The sequence below is a fragment of the Rutilus rutilus genome (assembly GCF_951802725.1).
Source record: "Rutilus rutilus genome assembly, chromosome: 7".
NCBI lineage: Eukaryota > Metazoa > Chordata > Actinopteri > Cypriniformes > Leuciscidae > Rutilus > Rutilus rutilus.
Window position 1 is genome coordinate 29,590,239 of NC_140221.1, and position 14,503 is coordinate 29,604,741.

At 36.5% G+C, this 14,503-nt stretch overlaps 1 protein-coding gene across 3 annotated transcripts in view; it reads left to right on the forward strand.

Moving 5' to 3' along the window:
* The first annotated feature begins 281 nt into the window (after positions 1-281).
* The window catches only part of sh3glb2b (SH3-domain GRB2-like endophilin B2b), a 30,598-nt gene continuing 16,376 nt past the window's right edge, over positions 282-14,503 (forward strand). For 2 of the 3 annotated variants that reach the window (XM_084414075.1, XM_084414076.1), the window contains exons 1-5: positions 320-479; positions 3,301-3,442; positions 6,000-6,128; positions 8,716-8,849; positions 9,708-9,800. In XM_084414075.1, coding sequence (XP_084270201.1) covers positions 417-479; positions 3,301-3,442; positions 6,000-6,128; positions 8,716-8,849; positions 9,708-9,800 — 561 coding nt within the window. In that variant the 5' untranslated portion in view covers positions 320-416. Of the gene's footprint in view, positions 480-3,300; positions 3,443-5,999; positions 6,129-8,715; positions 8,850-9,707; positions 9,801-14,503 lie in introns of all 3 variants that reach the window. The other variant, XM_084414077.1, reaches the window with a different exon arrangement.

A 14,503-nucleotide genomic window follows, 5' to 3' on the forward strand; every position in this document is an offset into this window, starting at 1 on the left:
CTAAAAGTAAAATATGTTGGGGTTAATTTTGATTCATATATTTAACAACAACAAACTTGAAAGCTAATATCCCAAAAGGTCTTTGGTAGAAGGTCTGTTTTTTTTTATTTTTTTATTTTTTTTATGGGTCCGATTTGACCTGCATAGACCACAGAAAACATTTTTTTTTTATATAGTTATTTTTTCATGAAAGAACTTTATTTAGTTACAATACTCAAAATACTGTGTTCAAAATAACTATAATAATAAAGGGGTTAAAGCAGGCTGAATAGAGGATGGCTGATGTAACCGATGGTAAGAGCATTAAACTCCAGGTTGCGCTGTCGATTCAGCCTCATCCTGCACAGTCGATCCCGTTGCAGGGACAACCAACAAGCTGATGTTGCTGAAACGCACACAGTGAAAACGCTGACACTATGGATTTCAATGTCAAGAAACTAGCGTCCGATGCAGGCGTCTTCTTCACTCGTGCTGTTCAGGTATGAAATGACCCAGTGCTTTCTGTTTACTTTACGGGAGTTGCGTTCAGCCATAAGTGACGTGCGTATAATTCAGTAGGATGGATGAACGCAGCAGCTCGAGTGAATGACTGGACGAACAGCTTCGCACTGTTGGCCTTTATGGACTCTTACGCGATTATTCAGACACGTCGCTTTCTGTAAATTCTAATTTATCTGTCATTGTTCAACACTCCTTATGTCATTTTACGATGATCTGTATTTTCCTCGCCATTGTAAGCCGATAGACGCAAGCCAAACCCGTATCCATTATTAATGGCTGTTCATGTGACAGTCACCAGCTGAATTCTCGCTTACAGCGTATTCACCGTTCACTAGAGAACAGTTAATTGTTTTTATTTTTAAGATGCATGTTTAGAGGTGCTTGTGTTATAGTTTGTCCCCCCCAAAAAATCAGCTAATTAAAAAATATATATATACTCCGTTATAATCACCACAAGACAGTTAACAAAGTTTGAAGGGACAGTTCACCCACAAATTGAAAACATTGTCATCATTACATGTTGTTCTGAGCCCCTATGACTTTGGTTCTTCCACTGAACACAAAATATGTTCTGCTACTGTTCATTCTAGCTAGTTGTTTTTACCCCATAAAATGAAAGAGATACCTGTTCAATTGGGCGGCTCCAAAAATGAGAAAAATGCTATCTTCAGAGTAATTTCTTAAATTTCAGTTTCATTGTGTTCATCACACAAAGCTGTTTATCACTCATTTGATGAAACTTTGTGTTTTTCTTTTAAATGAATTATTATTATTATTTTTTAAGCAGTATTAATATTTAAGTATTTAATTGCTGTAAAGAAAATCTTAAAGGTTTTGGAACAACATCAGAGAGATTTTAATACATTTTAATAGACCTTGTATGTAGAGCACTGAACGATGATGTCTGGCCAGCTGGTGTGTATGTGTGACTGAATCTGTTTCCATGATGTGGGTGGTTTGGCATAAAAACTTTCTGTTTTTTTTTTTTATTATTATTTTTTTATGCATTCCAATATTTGTAATTTATTTTCTAGGCTGAAACTGTCTGCATGTTGTGAAATGGATTCATTATTTCTAAAGGATACACCTTTTATAGGTCTATTATCACAAACAAATACAATTAAAGTAAGCATGAAATGTTCTTTGTTAGCGCACATTACTAGTCTTAAGGTAAACAATTCATCCTCACAAGTTAAAGGTATAGCGGAGGATTTTCCCGAATTTTTGAAAAGAACCGCCCTCTCCACTTTTTGAAAAAATGCACATGCGCAACACTCTACCTGCTTCCGAAAGGGAACGCCTATTAAACGTGTGCACGAGAGAGCATGCACGAGCTAATCATAGCTTACATTAACTTTTACTAGCAGTGATTTTAAATGGATTTCTCCAAACAGCATGCCAAACTTTACCTGTCAAGTAGAAACTTCGCGACTGAGGCATCAGTGGGAAGCCCAACCTGTGTTTTGAGCGCACGCCATCGTGTGAATCGTGTGCACGACGTAAACATATCACCAGAATGATTGACACTTAGGAGGACCAATAGTCTTGATGATCCACCCGGAAAAAGAAAATCCTCCGCTATACCTTTAACACACACACACCAAAACAAAAAAATGTCTTTGTAATCTTTAATCAAAATCTGTAAATGTACATCCCCTTTAGAATATCCTCCCCTGACAGTGAGCTGAATGGAACGCCTACTTTTCATAGATCCAATTAATTCCCAGTGGGAAAAAAACAAGCCATACCCACTATTTTTCTCATTCAGTATTCCGTTTCACTCTGAAAATACGTCAATATACTGAAGTAAAGTTTGTCGCAGCTTCCAGTTCACACGGACTTTAATGCAAAATGCAAGAATTTGATTGATAATTAACTGATAATTTGAACCAATATGTGATGATCCAAAGACATTACATGTGGTATGAATAGATCAAATTAGTCATCAAGAAAATGACATACATTCAAAGCTGTAGATGTAGCCTAGACGGAATCCTTCCTGCTGAGTCGCAGCGTGTAAATGTGATGTATATGTCCTTTTTTTTTCCTCTTTCACCTTAAGCCTGAATTTTATGCTCAGTCAGCGGGGGTATTCCCTGTGTGTGAGTGAAATATCAAACACCAGCATTATATATATTTTTTCACCTTGTCGGAGTGCTCTATTCCAGGAAAGCCAGAGAGCATTTGGTCAGCTGTTAGCTACTGATTTTCAACATTGACTGAGGTTTTAGCCTCCATATCTGGATATTAAGTGAATATAATCTGCACAGGCCCAAACAAACCTGTGCCATACAACACTTGTCTGTCCCTCTTCCATTTTATTCTTGTTATTTCTCCCCTGAGAAGACACAACAGTAAACAAAAGAAGAACTCAACATGGTTTGCGTCTAGGGACCAGATGGAGGGGGTGTCCCCATCCCTATCAGCCAATCACCTTAAGCATCCCTGCTTAGCCAGTCACTACTACTGTACCTGTCAGGGAACAGTTTTTTAGTAATGTATGATTATGTTGGCCTTTTTTTTACCTGTTATTTTTTGATAGGAAGAAAGTCATAATGCCAGCAAATCATGTGTGAATAACTGTAAGAGTTCTTCTCCTTTTCTTGCTGACATTATTCGGTCTTTGAAGAGTACAAGAATGCTGCTCATTATTTGTTAACAGACTAACATTTGCACATCTTGTTTAGCATTCTGAAATAAAGTGTTAGAGCGAAAATAATGCATGTTCTTTTACCCCATAAAGAGCTGCTGATATGAACATCTGGTTTGGCAGTCTGAATTGTTTCATGTGTTCTTCAGTACACAGAGGAGAAGCTTGGCCAGGCAGAAAAGACTGAGCTAGATGCGCATCTGGAGAACCTGATCGCTCGAGCAGACTGCACCAAAAACTGGACCGAAAAGATCTTCAGACAGACTGAGGTGCTGCTTCAACCCAACCCAAGTAAGAATCTACATGGGCATTTCATGTTTAAGATCTTGGGTCATATGCCTAAGCCCTTGTATTGCATTTTCTTAAAGAAAATATTTTGTTATTGAATATGGTTTGAAATGTGTGGCCTTAAATGTGTTGGAAAATGTCTCATGTTGTTGACATTTCCCATTAACATGATGAACAGGAACATCTGTTTGTTGGCTTCTGAATCAATTTACTTTAATGTCACCATTTGGTTGATTACACCATGAAAAAAAAAAACCCGTTTAATTTGAGAAATCAAATGTCTGCTTAATTCCTGTACAGCCAGCCAGTGAAATATAATGCCTGACAACCATCTTAAAACAGCAATGGTTCTCACATGTCACCATGTCAGGTGGTATCACGTTATGTGAATGCAATGTTTCACAAGGGTGCTGAGATGGACATCAAACTGGCATAGCGGTTAAATCTGAGCTGTTAATCGTCAGTGTGCTCTTACTTCACTCCAGGTTACTGCAGCGGGACTTTCCCTGTTATAAGTGTACTGGAAGGCACTTTGGATAAAACTGTCTGCTAAATTACTTGTTTCCTAACTACTGTTCAAATGTTTCATATTAATTAATACTTTTATTCAGCGAGGACACATTAAATGTATCAAAGGTGATACCAAAGACTTCCACATTCTTACCCAAAAATTCTGTTTCAAGTAAATGCTGTTCTTTTGAACTTCATATTCTTTAAAACATGTCACAGTTTCCACAAAAATATTAGACCGCACAACTGTTTTTAACATTGATAATAAGAAAAAAAAAAGTCTTATGCTCCAAATCAGCATATCAGAACGATTTCTTTGGTGAACATAAATGAGCTCATTCAAAAACATTAAACATCTTACCCACCCCAAACTTTTGTACAGTAGGGTATATCTCTTACATTTGAGTCAAACATCTGTTTTTATATCGGCAGCAAACAGCGGAGTAAACAACTAAAAATATTTTATATTAATACTCTGTTATAAATCCTGGATCATTGATAAGGCCACGGGTTTCAGATGCTTTAGAACTCAACTTTGACTGCAGTACCTTGCAGTATTTAATTTTTTTTTTAAAGCTACACTGTGTAATTTTTTTAAGTTGATTCTTAGCAAAAAACACTTTGTTCTTTCAAAATGATATGTGCTCATTAATGTGTAATTACTTCTACTAACTAATCAAGTATTCTCGTAAGCGTAGAATCTGCCATTTAGAATACATACGAGCGAGCCGCTTGAATGGCGGCAGCCATGTTGCGCCTCCATCTTGAAAATACATGTGCCAAAGAGGGACATACCTGGAAATTCAAGCTTCGCCTTTCGCGTTTTACACTCAGTGGCACCGTGACGAATGCATCCAGCACCCGGAAAGCGTACCATCCCCGGGGGCCGCCATTGGCTAACAAGCCATCACCTGCTGTTAGCATTCCATTGACTCCCATTCCCATTTTGGTGTCACTTTGACAGCAAATAACTTTACATCTGAGGCGTTTAAAGACTCTATTTGTCCATTGTTTATTTCTAAAGAAACACGACAATGTATAAAAGGCTCCATTACCTTGTATCTTACGTTATGGCCCCGTAGAAGCAGTTTTTGTACAAATAGGCTAACGATTGCGTCATAACCACGTGACTCTCTGGAAATTACCGTATAGACAGGAGGAGAAGCTCTCAGTCAATCGGGGGACGTGGAGGCATAAAGTCAAGGGAGAAGCCCATAGAGAGTCATAAAGTTGCTCCTGCTCCTAGCTCATGGACAGCTCCTACTCACGCTCTCCGTCTCTCCAAGATTCGGAAGGGAATGATTCAGATTTCTCTTGGCACAGCTACTAGAAGACTTACAACTGTCAGACAGGTTGCTCACGTCACATCTACGTCGTCAAGCTCAGTTTGAGTCTGCGCAGTACGCTCAGCCATCAGGAAGTGAGTGCTTCTAATTTGCTTCACTTTTCTCCGTTGAAGTCTATGGGGTCGCTGTGTCCATTTCTTTTACTGTCTATGGAGATTACTCGCGACTGCCGGCAGATTTGAAATAATGCGGCCACCGTAGGAGTTAAAACGCCCTCGGAATGGGAGGGGCTAGAAAGTAATATTCAGTTGGTGGTCATAAACAATTTCACCGCTAGATGGGAGAAAATCCTACACAGTGTAGCTTTAAAGTAATTGCAAGAGGTTCTGATGACCTAGTGATTGTGTACTAGTAAGACCACTAACCTGTTCTTTCTAACTTTCTCCATGCTCCAGTTGACCAAACTGGTAAGTATTGTCTTTACTCCACATGGCCTGTGCTTTAGGTCACCAGTTTAATTCCTTCCCCCAATGAATGATGTTTAGTTTTTTTAGACACAACGTGTGGATTTCGCTCTTCTCACTATGCCTTTGTCATGATAGTTTGTTTGAAAAAGAAGAATAAATCTTGTGGTTTTAGCCAGACACAAGCTCAAGCTTGTTCTTCAGTCATCTGAATATCTTAACCAGATATGGTTATCAAAACTGAATAAACTGACTGAATAAAGCATGATGTCCATCTTACTGATATGAATCTCTGTTTAGGTGCCCGTATTGAAGAGTTCTTCTATGAGAAATTAGACAGAAAGATCCCATCCAGAACCACCAATGCAGAGCTGCTGGGACAGTATATGCAGGATGCTGCAAAGGAATTTGGGCCAGGAACTCCATATGGTTCGTACAACCAACCAGAGGAAAATTAATATAATATAATATATTTAACCCTTTCTTCAGTGTTTTTTATTTATTTTATTATTATTATCATTTTGCCTGCATTAATGCCAACTGCATACATTTTGGCACAAGTCTGTAGTTTTATTGGAATTTTACTATTTCACCCCAATTTCCTTTAATAAACCTATTTTACACTAGGCACACAAAATAGTTACACTCAGGACCTTAAGAACAAAACTGTCCCATTAAAACTGCAATTTTTAATCACAGGCCATTTAACTGTAAAATGATGCAGTCTTTGCTTATAGGCTTTCATTCTGTTGGCAAGGCTTCAGAATTCAATTATTTTACAAGATGGTGCCATTTGATCAGGTTTGGCCTATAAAGCAAATACGCTTTTTCCTGTTTCCTGTTTTCTGCTTCTGCTTCTGCATATTATAGAGCAAATTGGAGTGTGGTTTGTGTGTTGCTAATCCAAACAAAATCTTTCTGAAAGCTAATTTTTTGAGATATCAACCTCAAATTTGGAATACAACTTGTTTAGATTAATGGCCTTGGTTTTCTAGCAGTTTTTGAATTCGATAAGTTTTATTAAATATATATATTTTAATATAAAATAATGTTCATAAATCATTTTCGTAAACTTAGCCCCTCTAACTTTTTTTTATTTATTTTTTTTTTTTTTTTTTTATACTTAAGACCAAGCTTAAGTCTGTGCTCCAAAGCTTCACATTTTTAAAACCAAAGGTTAAAAAATACCGCACATGTATCTAAATATTATACTGTTGACCCTTCCCTTAACCCAAAACCATATCATTTAACCTTATCTGTATAACATCTTAATAGCAGCAAAAGTGTTTTGCAATACAACATGAACACAATAAGAACATTGTAGCTAACAATTTTTTGTAAGTACATTGTAGTTAAAGACACCTAATATAAAGTATGACCTTGAAAATGATCTGTTTTTCCCTACTAGAAGCCAGTACATATTAATTAATAAAATAAAAGAAGATATTTTTTTATATATATATATTTATTTACTCAATTGCTCTGGGATGCTGTGCCTCATGTCTGACCTTGCCTATGGCACGATGTGAGTCAGGATCACTGCTGCCCAAGCTCTCATCTATTATCCTATTATTATTTTTCCTGTTTTCCACTGTTTCGCTTCTGACATGACAAAAAATGAATCTATGATTTGTTTGATTCTTGACAAGTGATTGTTATATACTATGCTGCATTTTAAAGTAATCTAGCTTTGCAAGTCTCCAAATCAAGTTAATGTTTTGCTGCAAGCTATGTGTCACTAGATGGCGCACTTACCCTCTCTAAACAGAGATTGTTGGCAAACAGTTTTTCACAGATGCTTTTAGGTTGTGATTGTGTATATCTGTGTATGATTCTGTAACCATTTGATATATACCTAGTTACAGAGTATATGTATTTTTTCTCTCAATTATTATTACGAAATCATAAAATTTGTGTAAAAATGTATAGGGGTGTAACGATACCCTCATGTCACGATTCGATACATATCACAATACTGAACTCACAATGCGAGATTATTATGATATGGTAAGACATATGGTAAAAGGTTAACAAAAAATGTACTGTTGATTAAAATGCTAAATTTGGTATTTTATTGGGGGTGGAAATGAATAGGCTTGGACTTGGTGCTGGTAACCCAATGTAACCCAATTATTCTGACACCAGAATAAAAATATTCATGATTCTGAAGCTAAAAACACAGAATTATTTTAGACTAATATATACTTGCACTCTGTCATTGACTAGATATATTTAAAATAATGTAGGCCACTTTTTACTGGTTATATGAGACATATGGCATCATCAGGAGCCACAAATATTGCATTTTACATTATATATAGTAGTTTAATGTAGTACTGAAACTAAAACTATGTAAAAAAAATGTGAATTTTTTTCTCACATAATAATTTAAATTTTGGGTGAACTATGCACAATACAGATTGCCACTATTCACGATACATATTGTTGCATTTTTGTATTGCAATATATTGTGACACGAAATATTGTTACACCCCTAATAGTTTAAAATAATAGTGCCTGTTCAATACTTAAATTAATATAATCATGTCACTGCAAGACATGTCAATTTTATATAAAAAAAAATTCAGGACCACTACCAAAATAAATATTAATATATAGAAACATGAAAAAACAAATGAAAACATAAAATTGTTTCATTTACATAGAATCAGAGCATCTCTAAGTGATTCATAGCAGGTGTAAGTGGTTCATAAGTGATTAATTGAGTTTAGGACTGTGACTGAAGAATATATTCATTAAGCTGAATGATGAAGATGCTTACATGCGGCAACAAGGTGAGATGAGTCAAAGATTGTTTTGTCTACATCTGATAATCTTATCACACAATGTTCATCTCCCATCGAAATGAGTTAAAATTGTGCAAACCAAATTGCTCGAAGCAATTTCCATGAAATGTTCTTGGTTAGTTAAACAAGCTTGAAAATTATTTGACAGGAAAACATTGAAAATGTAACTGGATTCGTATGTAATGTTATGTTTTGTGATTGTTTACCAGGCAGTACTTTGATCACTGTTGGAGAGTTTCAGAAGAGGTTAGGTGGAGCAGAGCGGGAATTCTTACATACATCAGCCATCAACTTCCTCACACCTCTGAGGAACTTTCTAGAGGGTGACTGGAAAACGATTTCTGTAAGTGAAATACATAATCTTGGCATTAGATGGCTCACTTCCATCTAGTATGTTGGCTAACATACATAGGCTGATACAATCTGTCTCTGTAAAATAATTCATAGGTACTGCTTTTGAATTGAAGAATATCCTGACCACAAAAGTTACAATTTTACAGTTAAGTTACATTTTAATACCATGTAATATTGAATAACACACTAGTTAAATTTATGATCAAATAGGCTTTCTTTACATGTGCTTTTAGCTTGTTTGTCAACCCATCAAAATAAGAGTAGTACTTTAAAGCCTAACAAAATATTATTTGATTTAAAGTAAAACTTGTTAACTGTCACCCCTCATTTGAACTTAAATTCAGAACTTAAATGGTTGTAATTTAGGAATGCTTTAAAAAAAGACCAACCTTTGGTCTGTATTACAAAGAAGACACTCAGCAGATTAGTGCAGAAGTGAAAGCACTTAACATGGAAAAGTTGTAGAAGTTTACTGTTAGTAAATGTGCTGAGCTAAACATTTCTTATTTTATACAAAATATATATTTGACAAAATAATTGCTAAAATTCAAGCCATATGTCTAACCAAGTTGTTTTCCAAATTTAAAGCTGATATCACAAAAATTTAGCCCACTAAAAGGTTTTTTAGTATGCAAACTTTTTGACACTGACAGTTAACTGACTAAATGTGTTAAGAAATAATCATGAAATTGTACTCCCCTTAAGTGCCCTTTTATTTTATTAATATTGTCTTCATGGACTGGTTTTAAAAAATTTACTTTTATGATGCAAAGTACAATACAAATACACATTCGATGCAGTTAAGCACACTTTCTTTTTCTCAAAGGTCTGTATGTTTTGTTTTCAGAAAGAGAGAAGACTGCTTGAGAACCGGCGCCTTGACCTAGATGTTTGCAAAGCTCGACTCAAGAAAGCAAAGTCAGCAGAGGCCAAGGCTGCTGTAAGGTTTATTTACACTTATTCTATCATCATCACATACCTCATACCCTACCACCCACTTATCAAGAAGCACTTATGAGCTGTCAGTATAGGATTCCGATTTCTCAAGGGGCAATCCAGGAAGTATGCTATGAATAATCAAGAATATTCATTCTAGCCCACAGCCTAAATATAGCCCATCATGAGGTTATCATTGACGACTATAAGTGCAACGTCTAATCGAGCAACGTGTCAAACACTGAAAGTTGAAAAAACAAACAAAAAAACAGACAAAATATACAAAATCCACTAGAACAATGTTATATATTTAGTTGATTTGTGTACTTACATTACATACCCAAATGTTTCTAAGAATGTTTAAATCCAGAGAAATATGCAGTATCCAGGACACAAACCATGTCCGTGCGTCGCCTATCAACGACATCACACCCACGTTAACCTCGATTTACATTTTTATTTTGTAGAAACCATGGAAATACCAAAGTCGCTTTAATATATTGGGCCCTATTTTAACGATCTGAAACGCAACTTTGTAACTTTGTGGGTGGATCTCGGGCACTGTTGCTATTATACCGGCGGGATAAATGACTCTTGTGCCCGACGCAAATCTAAAATGGGTTGGTCTGAAGTAGCTACATTACTCATAGGTGTGGTTTGGGCATAACGTGAAATAAACCAATCAGAGCGTCATCTCACATTTACTTTAAAAGCAGGAGCGCTTGTTCCATGGAGGATTGCTATTATAACGGCGGATTTGCCAGGCGCACGCCAGGAGCGGTTCACAGCCGAGGAGACAGACGTTCTCGTCAGGGCCGTAAAAGACAGAGAAGTGACATTGTATGGGGATGGGAGAAACCCACCCAAATAAGCTTCGGTTAAACAGGCGTATAATAATTTGGGTAAATGTGTAAGCTAGATTTATGTCTATTTTTTCACATCTTCATGGACACCACAACATTTCCCTCATGTGGAATATTTTTCTTGTAATTATGTATGGTTTGCAAAAATGGCAACTGCTGCGTCTGTGTGTAGATGAGAGAAGCAAAGTGTATTCGCGTTGTGCACACGCTACATTATGGCCAAGCATGCACCCTTAAAATAGCATCTGAATAACGTGCCACTTAGCCTGACGTCTTCATACTCAGATTCTAGTCAGAATGTGAGTCTGATACTGCTCCATTGGGCTGTGATTATGGGGCGTGTTTCAACCGAACCAGGAAGGAAAATGCCTCTGCACTCAATTGGATAGACCTACAACCAATCAGAGCAACGGGAGTAAGTGACGTATGTTTTTCATTCATGTTTCCGATCGACAAATGCCTTGATCGCGGTAAATTAATTAAACCCAAGCGCTCTTTGGTTACGTGGATGATTACGTTACTGTTGATCATCTGTCCATCATCGTATAAAGCCCGCCCTGACAATTTGATTGGTCCGAACAGCTTTTGTTCGGGCATAATAGCTCCTCAATGGATCAAGTCCAGACTGAACTTCCCGACCTAAAAATGTTGTGGGCGGGGCTAAGTTCGGCTGGCATCCAGGCTACTGACTTTACACTAGGTTTTTCCTGGTCTGTGGCGGAATTGTTTTCTGGAACTGCAAAATAGCACCAGGGAAAGTTTGCGCCGGAACACGCCTCCTCTTTTCGCTGAACCGCCCCCGGGAGCACAAGTTCATTCCCTAATTTACCGACGTGCGTCTGTCGAGAGAAAAGTCTGCTGTGCAAAATAGGAATGATACATGCGTCGGTGTACAAAGTCAATTGCGCTGGGTGCAAGATTGGGCCCATTATGTTTTATTAGACAGGTGAGCAGCTATTTGGATACATTCATCGACAGAAAACAAATCATTGTTATACAGCTCAACACAGTTAGTCTTTTTGTTTAAATCTCATTTTCTTTTTTTTTATCGCGAGTACCATATTTACCATGCCTAATATCGATCTAGCTCACTGCAGTGTGCAATAAATGTCTCATGTAGCAGCCGCCGAGTGAACAAACAAAGTAGCATTATAACAACTTTCAACACACTCAAATGTATCTAATATGATAAAACAGCGCTGCGTTTCCCCACATATGCATAACCGGAAGAAGCAAAAGTGGTCTGCGGCATAAAAGCTCCACTGCTCTCGAGCTGTGTGTCGTTCTTGTCTCTCATTAGCAATCACTCCAGCTGCTTCGTTCCCCTAAACGGCTTTCGTAATGTTAATAAATCTTTAATACATTACTGGTCATCCGTGACTATGATTTCTTCCCGAGTCCCGTTGTATTCTCCACCGGCTTTAGAGGTGAAGACAACAACTCCCATGAGTCCACGAAATCAAGGCGCCATCAAGCTACGCCTTTGTTTTGAATAAACAACATCTAGTGGCGAAAAATTACATGGTGTGCCTTAAACCACCAAATGGACTGATTCCTGTTAATCTGTTAACATACTGGAAGCATTTTTGAATGAATTTTTGAATTGTAAATAAGATTTGTATGTTTAAATTCACCTTGACTAAATAATTAGACGAAAAGAAAAAAAAAACTGCTAAACGTGATGCATGATGTGATAAAATATGAGGTTTGGGTAACATATTGGTTACAGCAAATTTTAAAGCCAAACAATTATCAATAGCACTTTACAATAATGTCTCATTTGTTAACATTAGTTAATGCATTATACAACATGAACTAACAATGAGCCATTATTTTTTTACAGCATGTATTAATTTTTGTTAAGGTTAGTAAAATGCAATTGTTCATGTTAGTTCACAGTGCATGAACTACTGTCAGATACAGGTAGATTTAGATTTCTAAATGCACAATATTAGTAAATGCAAAAAAAAAAAAAAAAAGATTAATAATACATTTAAATAAATGAATCATTAGTTAACAATTGTTAGTTAATGCAGTTAACTAATGTTAACAAATTAACCCTTATTATACTGTTACTATAGGTAACCCCTGGTCACCACGTATTTTTTTTAAAGTGGCCCCTGAGCTCTGCAATTAGTCACCCTGTGGTGAAAGTGATGCTTCTGGTTTATTCTGTTTACCTCATTACAAAAGGGTAATTTACAGGGTCAAGATATTCCTTGAGTCTTGCATTATATGGAAACTTCCTCTGAGGGATGAGTCACCTGCTCTGAGTCATGTTTTTATTGTTTCCTTTCCTACATAGAGACTGTTTGCTAATACACACATTTAGGATGTGATTTTAGTGATTTCCCTCTTGATGCATATCTTGTTAAAAATTTTAATGGGGTTATCTAAGGTCAGGACCGGACCAGACTAGACTATGATTACCTCAATAAATCTATATAAAATCTCTATCTCTATAAAGGAACCTGGTTGTTTGTTCCTTTTGTGTGTATATGGGAATACAATTATGATTCAGTCATCAGAGTTTTCTTTACTTTCCAATGGCCACATATATTTGATTGTGTGCTCTGTGTCGGATCTTTTCCTTTCCATGTATTCACTAACACGTCTCTCTGTTGTCATTTGCACAGTGTGAGGGAGATGTGAGTATCCGAGTTTGTGTGTGTATTCTCAACTGCCTTTCATACAAGATATGTAGCTGGCTCATGCAAGCAGTTACTTAGTCACTATATATATACATACATACATACATACAGTAGTCAACATTTGAAGTGGATCAAAAAAGTGAATCAAAGTTGTCAAATATATATACAGGGCTTGACATTAACACCCACCATCCTACCAAAAGCGGGTGGATTATCGCAGTGGCGTGTAACATTCATTCTCACTAACCACTTTGATGGATAGAATTTTATTTTCAATTAAATAAATATATGCGCTACAGGTTTCAGAGCATGACGCTTTAACCTTTACACTGTGTTGAAATCCCTGTAACACCTTTGGTGTTCCTGGTAAAAATGACCTGCCTTAAAAAAAAAAGAATTGGTAAATCGATTGTTACGATATATTATCACCATATATTGGATTCAATCTTTTTGTCAACTTGTTTTCTTTGAATTAGGACAGGTTTTGTATTCCTTTTTTGAACTAGTTGACCGTAGGCCTCATTGATCTGAGCTTGTGCACCTCAGTTTTTGAGTGAATTTCTTTCTTTTTTTCTCCTAATACTATATTATCATCAAATATTGGATCAATCTTTTTGTCAACTTGTTTTCTTGAAATTAGGGCAGGATTGATCTATGGATAATGTTCATCTCTGTGAAAAGCCTGTAATACTCAAAATAATGTGTGTGCATGCATGCGTGCACATGAACATGATGAACATTGTCCTGAACACTAAATGTTTCTCTTATTTTCTATCTCCCCCATTTATTTTCAATGGAAGGCCATTTTTGACCAATGTAAGGTCAGATCAATGAAGCCCACCAGCAGGCAAAAATAAATACAAAACCTGTCATAATTGAAAGAAAACAAGTTAACAAAAAGATTGAATATAATTTTTCGCATATTGAATATAAATTGAATAAAACCCTATTACACTTGTGACGTTCCCAGTCAAAAATGACCTGCCTACAGAAAATAGCTTATAATTCTCCCGTTATGCTATATTAATAGTACAAAAATTATCACATTTTTTTTGGTAAGTAGTTATACCCTGTGTGAGCATAGTCGTTGGTCCAAATGGGATAACACAACACAACATAAATACATGCGTACAAGTTACTTGCTTCTTCCAGCGGCTCTGTTCACAGTAAATGCTGCTCCATTCAAACTCTGT